The sequence below is a fragment of the Etheostoma spectabile genome, chromosome 11, assembly GCF_008692095.1.
Source record: "Etheostoma spectabile isolate EspeVRDwgs_2016 chromosome 11, UIUC_Espe_1.0, whole genome shotgun sequence".
Lineage (NCBI taxonomy): Eukaryota > Metazoa > Chordata > Actinopteri > Perciformes > Percidae > Etheostoma > Etheostoma spectabile.
In genome coordinates, this window is record NC_045743.1 from 17,586,721 (window position 1) to 17,594,581 (window position 7,861).

At 45.6% G+C, this 7,861-nt stretch overlaps 1 protein-coding gene across 1 annotated transcript in view; it reads left to right on the forward strand.

Annotated features, from left to right (window-relative positions):
- The window catches only part of hecw2a (HECT, C2 and WW domain containing E3 ubiquitin protein ligase 2a), a gene marked incomplete at its 5' end in the record, with an annotated part of 59,751 nt that overhangs the window by 17,081 nt on the left and 34,809 nt on the right, over window positions 1-7,861 (forward strand). The window contains 8 exon segments of the mRNA XM_032529650.1: window positions 1,094-1,188; window positions 1,711-1,777; window positions 2,007-2,176; window positions 2,745-2,884; window positions 3,096-3,196; window positions 3,299-4,152; window positions 5,715-6,012; window positions 7,400-7,492. Coding sequence (XP_032385541.1) covers window positions 1,094-1,188; window positions 1,711-1,777; window positions 2,007-2,176; window positions 2,745-2,884; window positions 3,096-3,196; window positions 3,299-4,152; window positions 5,715-6,012; window positions 7,400-7,492 — 1,818 coding nt within the window.

Genomic DNA, 7,861 nt, shown 5'->3' on the forward strand with positions numbered 1-7,861 from the left:
TATGGGTAATGGTTTATGGTAGTGGTAGTGTAGTTAGTGGTTAATGTTGTGTCAGTGGTAATGGTTAGGGTAGTGGTTTATGGTATGGTTACGGGTGGGTGTAATGGTAATGGTAGTTGGTTCAGGGGTTAAGTTTGGTTATGGTTAATGGTTTATAGTGGTTAATGGTTAGTGGTTAGTGGTTAATGGTTAGTGGTTAGTGGTTAATGGTTAACTTAATGTTTACTTTATCTACTTAGTGGCAAATTAATTCACATTTACAAAATGTTTGATCTTTTCTAAGTGTACTTTAACCGTTGTGTTGTCTTCCCATCAAAAATTGAAAATAAACACTAACACTTTTTTTCTACACTTTTGACACTTCTTTCAATGTTTGTCACTTTTTTTGACGTTTAATGGATGCACCCAATTCAGATTTTTGTGGTTTGGCCCTAATACCGAATCCATTGGTTAAGACTCTGCCGAAACCGAATACCGAATCCTCCTCCCATCCTCAGTCCATTAGCAAACCCATTAATGAAGTAAACAACGTCCACAGCCTCTGAAATAGTTAAATGTAACAACTTAATGTTAATGAAAATAGAAATTTGAAAGCTAACGTTAGCTAACAAGCTAACGTTAGCTAACAAGCTACCGTTCGATGAGAGCTGACAACCTGGGAGAGGCGCTGTCTGGTTAACACCAGTTTTTAACGCAACAACTTGTATTCTTTTTAGATGTTTCATACACAAATGTTGTAACAGCGGCGATGGTGTGTATTGTGTAGGGTCCTCACCATCACGAGACAAATCCACATTGCAAATTGAACATGTAGCTGGACTTGAACGGCCTTCTTTTGGCTTAAAGTGCTGCCAAACATCACTTTTTTTTCCATTTTCACTTTCTCTCAGCCGACTGCGTTGAACGCACCACCTACGTAAACACCTTCCCATAATCAACAGCGTAGGGCTCGGTTCGGTGGGAAATAATTCTAAGGGTCGGCAGAAACCCCGTATATAATAGTCGGCCGAATCCGAACCCAAATCCCGGATTCGGTGCATCCCTAGTTTGCTCTTCTTCAACATCTCCTAACTGTCTGCTGCTTCCTCCGCAGCTGAGACTAAGATCTGTTTCAAGTACTACCATGGAGTCAGCGGAGCCCTGAGAGCCACGACCCCCTGCATCACTGTGAAGAATCCTGCAGTCCTGGTCGGTCGGTCGGTCTGTCTGTCTGTCTGTCTGTGTGTGTCTCTCTGTATATGTGTGTGTGTCTGTCTGTCTGTCTGCTCTATGTAAAATTGCTCAAAGTGTTTAAACTATTATCTAAATTGTCGGCCACTGAATCAGTAGTTGACAACTTATGGATTCATCTTTGCAGCTCTATGATGACATCAAATAATTATGAAAGATTACACTTATTTTAAGATCAAATGATTGTATTAATGCACAAATTTATTCTTAATATTCTTTGAAAAATGGCCACAGTGGTTCAGGCGGACATTGTGTGTCCACTCTGTTTGACCATGTGTGTGCAGGGCATCCTCCACCTGCCATGTTTTCTCCTGTATTAGCTTTTAGATGGACAGTATGTGAATGTAGTAGGACAACCACAAGTGGGAGTGTGTTAGCATGTCCCCTGGATTACAGCTGAGTGTGTCTGTGTCTGTGGGGTGGAGTGTGACGCTGTGTGTGTCTGTGGGGTGGAGTGTGACGCTGTGTGTTCCCTCTCAGGTGGAGGGCCTGTCAGAGCAGGTAGGCATCGAACATCCACGGAAACTGATCAGCTTCACGTTGACAGGTGAGTTTTAGGGGTGAAAATCTCCAGAAGCCTCACAACACTACAAACCATGTGAGTGTGAGCATGTTAGCATGCTAACATCAGTGGCTAAGTACAGCCTTAAAGAGCTGCTAGCATGGCTGTAGACTTTAAATCTTGTTTACGGAGGAACGGAGCATTGGCCATATACTTCCTCTTAGTATTTAACACTGTTGTTCACTAGCCTGCTGTCACTAACGCTTTGTCACAGATCTGCGTGCTACCGGCCTAAAGAAGGGGATGTTTTTCAATCCGGACCCATACCTGAAGATGTCCATCCACCCGGGGAAGAGGAGCGTCTTCCCCATCTTCAGCCACCACGGACAGGAACGCCGATCAGCCATCATCGCTAACACCACCAACCCCGTCTGGCATGGAGAGGTCCTTTCTACACGGCTTTTATAACACTGCACTACACCACAACGCTGAGCCAGTGGTTAATGCGTAGACTGTAAGTGAAGCCAAAACACCTGGATGGCCCCCTGGTGGCTGGCTGCGGTATATGCCATAAACCACGCCCCCTCAATGTCAGCTGATTGGACATCAGCCCAAGTTGGTTATTTATTAGTTATTTTATGCTATTAAAACTGGGAGGAAACGTCATGATTGACAGCTGATTGACTCACGATTGGTTGGGCAGGTGTATGGGCGGGACTTTGATACCGTGGCTCCACTGCCCTGCTCCAAAATTACAACATGACAGCGCCCGTATCCGGGATATTTTGGCTTCCATGAATACATTATACATTTGATATTATATATTTTGTACAGTGGGAGTAAGTGGAAACGCATCATCCATCTTTATATACAGTCTATCCACTGAGCATCCACCTTTCACATACCCATATACAAATACACATTGACATGCATTCTCTTTAAAACAATACATTATCAGTTCACAATTATACAAGGATGTATTGACTGTAAATGTCCGTCTGCCTCTCTGCAGAAATACACGTTTGTAGCGCTAATGACGGACATCCTGTACATCGAGGTAAAGGACAAATTTGCGAAAAGTCGACCGATCATCAAACGCTTCCTTGGTCAGCTCACTATCCCCGTGCAACGACTAATTGAAAAAATACCCGGGTGGGTACAAAACATGCACACACACACACACACACATATACACACACATAACATACTCTATGTGTGCTCTATGTGACAACAGCCAGCTTCAGTTTAATCAGAAGCACAGTGGTTATGAGAGAGAGTTCACGACTTTATTACTTAAATTTGGCGTGTGCAGTGTCACCGATACCAGGGTGTTAGTACGTCTGTTTTTCTCTTTGCTGTCCAGGGTCCAGCCTGTGAGCTTCCCCCTGTGTCGGCGCCTGCCTACTGAACACGTTAGCGGCCATTTGCAGTTCAAGTTGGAGCTCACTTCGACTGGACCTGATGGTAAGTCTTTCTTTTTAATTGTACCCGACACTACTTCTGAATTTATTTTCTTTACGTTTGTCTTTCTCAACATCGAAACGCAACCTGTTCTTCCTACTGCAGGTGCCTCTCCTGAGTCCATCATTGGCATTTCATCCTTGAACGGAGCTCCAGGGACTCCATCCGATGATGAAGACATGCCCCATCATCTTCCAGGAGTGGTCTCTTCAGGCCCCTCTCCTACCGGTTCCCAGGGCTCCCAAGGCATGTGGGAAGGTGGAGCCATGGCCTTCCCAGAAAAGGACCTGCCTCATGTTGGAGCCCGGGGTAGATTTGTTGAGCATGAAAGTCTATCTTGCCATGAAATGCTCCAGAGGTCCCTCAGTGAGGGCCTGGCTGCTATCGAGGCCCCCAAAGGCCCCGGTGAGAGACCCCTGGGAGCGGCCTCACCTAAACTGCGCTCCAGCTTTCCCACACACACGAGGCTCAGCGCCATGTTGCACATTGATTCGGACGAGGACGATGAAAGGTCCGGTGCCAATGACGTTGTTCCGGTGCCGCTGTCGCCGCTGCTGATGAACGGAGAACCTTTAGATGTAGGGGGCCCAGATGAAGAGGATCCGTTTCCCGAGGTCCACCAGAAGCCAGAGCAGCTGGGGCCCGTAGTGCTGGAGGAGCCCGAGGGTGCAGGTCTTAGGACAGAAGAAGTGCCCCCTGAGGCCGAGGTGGCACTGGAGATGGGGGCAGGTCTGGATTTGGAGGATGTTCTGGAGCTGGACGTCTTTTCCGAAGTGGATGAGGCTCCTTTCACGGAGGCGTTGTCCCATGATGCTTTGCCAGAGGGTGAGGCGCATGAGGAAGGAAGGGAGCATGGTGAGGACCCCTCTTCAGAGATGGACACCTGTTCCATGGCAACAGCTCCACAGACAGTATTCTCATCATCAGAGAGCTGTCCAATCACAGCGACTACTGCTGTGGTGAGTTCATTGTCCTTCTAAGGCAGGGGGGAAATAAAAATCACATTAAGGGCATGCTTTTATTTAAAGTGCTCGTATTACGCCGTTGCACTATGCACCAATGCATATTTCCGTGAAGTCAAGCATTTCTCAGCTTTTTATTGTTTATCTGGCTGATGGGTCCAATGCTACTTCATGTTAAGAGCTGCTACGGGTGTTAAGCGTGATTTATGGTTGTGCGGAGGCTCCACGCAGAGCTTTCGCTGTAGCCTACGCAAGTGGTCTGATGTTAATACTCGTGCACTGGTTTCTGCATCAGTCTCTTTAACCCTCATGTTGTCTTTGGGTCAAATTTGACCCGTTTTCAGTTAATTTTTTTTTTTTTGTCACAAAAAAACGGCCGTCAAAATAAGCTTTTGGATAGAAAAAACAACCTCAAACTTCAAAAAACTCTGGGAAAAAACAACAAAAAGCAACCACAACATTGAAAAATTGACAAAAAAGTCAGAAAAAGCGACAATAATGTTGATAAAAAGTGACCAAAACGCTTAAGTTTCATGGTTGACGGGAAGACAACACGAGGGTTAAGAGAAGAGCAGGACTGGCGTGTGTGTGTGTGTGTGTGTGTGTGTGTGTGTGTGTGTGTGTGTGTGTGTGTGTGGTTGTGTGTGTGTGTGTGTGTGTGTGTGTGTGTGTGTGTGTGTGTGTGTGTGTGTGTGTGTGTGTGTGTGTGTGTGTGTGTGTGTGTGTGTTGTTTGAGTGTGTAGTGTGTGTGTGTGTGTGTGTGTGTGGTGTGTGTGTGTGTGTGTGGTGTGTGTGTGTGGTGTTAGTGTGGAGCGAGATGAGTACGTGTGTGGTTAGTAGGAGAACAAAGTGTCTCCCCCTGCTTTCTGACCACCGGTGGAAATCTGTAGCAGCAGTTAACCCTCTCCGTGGTGTTGTTTAGGGAGAGGAGAACCAGAAATAAGTGAAGGGGGTGGATACCAAACCACCGAGCCGCAGCCAAGGGGACCAATCACAGTTGTTGCAATCTGCACCGCCGTGACGTGTGTAACATTTTTTTTGAGAGTTGCACGTCACACGTACACGTTAGGGTTCGTATCTACGGCACATGGACTACCCATAGGGGCGGTTGCCTGCCAATCGGAAGGTTGGGGGTTCGATCCCCGGCCCTGCATCCCACGTCGAAGTGTCCTTGGGCAAGACACTGAACCCCGAGTTGCCCCGGTGCTGCGCCATCGAGTGGTGTTGTGGAGTGTTTATCTATGAGCAGGTGGCACCTTGTACGGCAGCCCGGCCACAGTGTATGAATGTGTGTGAATGGTGAATGTATCCTGTAGATGTAAAAGCGCTTTGAGCAGTTGTTAAGACTGGAAAAGCGCTATATAAATACAGCACATTTACATTTACCCATGGCGACAATTTAACGCAGGAGCAGAAATCAGCCTCATTAAGTGAATAAATTCACAGATATTTTTTTTACATATCACTGTAAATGTAAATTTATTTCATAGATCATCCTCATGTTTAATGGTCATCACTTTGTCTTCTGTTTTCACTCATTTTTGGGGGATGTTTTGTAGGACGCGGAGGAGGGAGCGGAGGCAGCCATAGATCCCGGGGGAGACGTGGTTCCCGGGACCCCACCGACTACTACTCCAGCTGTACGCGACGAAGGGGGGGGGCAGGTGGCTGTCACCGAGGCCGCCCCCCCAGCCGGCGAGCACGTGGTGGTGGTCGCAGAGATCACCATGAGGAGGCTGAGCCTGCAGGCCGCCGGGGGCGGGGCTGCAGAACAGGAAGTGGCGGAGACGAAGCCACGCGAGGAGGCGGGCTCTGCGGACTCAGAGCAAGTCACCACGGAAACAGATGGAGAGGAAGGTACTCAACTTTAAATGACGTTTTTGAAATCCCAAGAAATACATTTGTTTGACATTATAAAGGTTGTTTGGGTTTGAAAGGGTCACACAGTCATGGACGAAATTATTGGCACATCCTGGAACTTTTGTACAGGAAATGCACCATTTCTCCCAGAAAAGTGTTGCAATGACAAATGTGTTGGTATACACATGTTTATTACCTATTCAATTCAATTTAATTTTAACGTCACTTACTTACACTGCAATATTGTTATTTTTTGTACTATGGCAGCCGCACTTTACTTTACAAAACCTTTATGTGACGCCACGTTACTTCAGTCTACCTGCTGCTTGTTGTCTGCTGTCTGCCTGTCTTTCTTGTGTGTTTACTTGTTTGTTTGTTTGTTTGTTTTTTGCTCTTATTGTTGAGAATGCTGCTGTAACAAAGGAATTTCCACGCTGTGGGATAAATAAAGTATTATCTATCTATCCATCTATCTATCATCTATCTATCATCTATCTATCCCATCCATCTACCATCCATCTCTATCCATCCATACACCACTACCTCTATCCATCTAATCCATCTATCCATCTATCCATCTATCCATCCATCTATCACATCCTATCCTCTATCCATCTATCCATCTATCCATCTATCCTACATCTATCCATCCATCCATCCACATCCATCCTCCATCCATCCTCCATCCATCATCTATCTACCATCTATCTAACCATCTACTATCCATCTATCTTCCATCTTCCATCATATCCATCCATAACCTCCATCCATCCATCCATCCATACTCCCAATCCATCCATCTATCTATACCACCTCTATCTTTCCATCTATCTATCCATACTATCTATCCATCTATCCATCTATCCATCTATCCATCTATCCATCCATCCATCCATCCATCCACATCTCATCTATCTATCCCACTATCTAACCATACTAACCAATCTCTATCCATCTTATCTTATCCATCTAATCCATCCAATCATATCTAACCATCTATCTATCCACCAATCCTCCTATCCATGCCATTCCATCCATCCATCCATCCATCCATCCATCCATCTATCTAACCATCTATCTAACCATCTATCTATCCATCCATCTATCTATCCATCCATCTATCCATCCATCTATCCATCCATCTATCTATCTATCTATCTATCTATAAGTGCATTGGAACAGCACACAAAAGCAGAAGAAAAAAGGCAAATTTGGTGCATTTTCTGGAAAAGTTCCAGGTGTGCCAATAATTTTGTCCGTGACTGTACTTGCTTAAAAGTTATCTCATCAACAGTGACATCCAAACAATACATTTTTATATTTTATCCTTTTCATCACATTAAAACAAAACGTCCTCTGTCTGTCGTGTGTTTTCTGTGTCCAGGCGCTCACGTTAACGGCCATCCCGTCCGCTCGCTCCCGTCTGTGCGTCACGACATCCACCGATACCAACGCGTTGACGAGCCTCTTCCTCCCAGTGAGTGTGTGTGTGTGTCTGCATGCGCCGTATCCTGCCTGTGTGTGTCCCCGCCTGTGTGTACCACAGTGTCTTTATGTGTCTGTTTGTACAGTATTTGTATGTGTGTGTGTCCACGAAATGACCCGGACTTCAAATCTCGGTTCACAAATGCATCCCAAAATAACGAATGACTGTTTACGCAGTGCTTTCTCAAGGCTGGGAGGAGAATGAGAAGAAAATAATCTGAGGTTTTGCATTTTTTAGCCTCTTAGGACTTTAGAGATTCCAATGTCAGTGTCGTTGCACTGACTCTAGACTAAAATATATTAAGGGACCACTAAGGTCTATATAAAGAGTCTTCAGATACAGCATTAGGGGACCACTAAG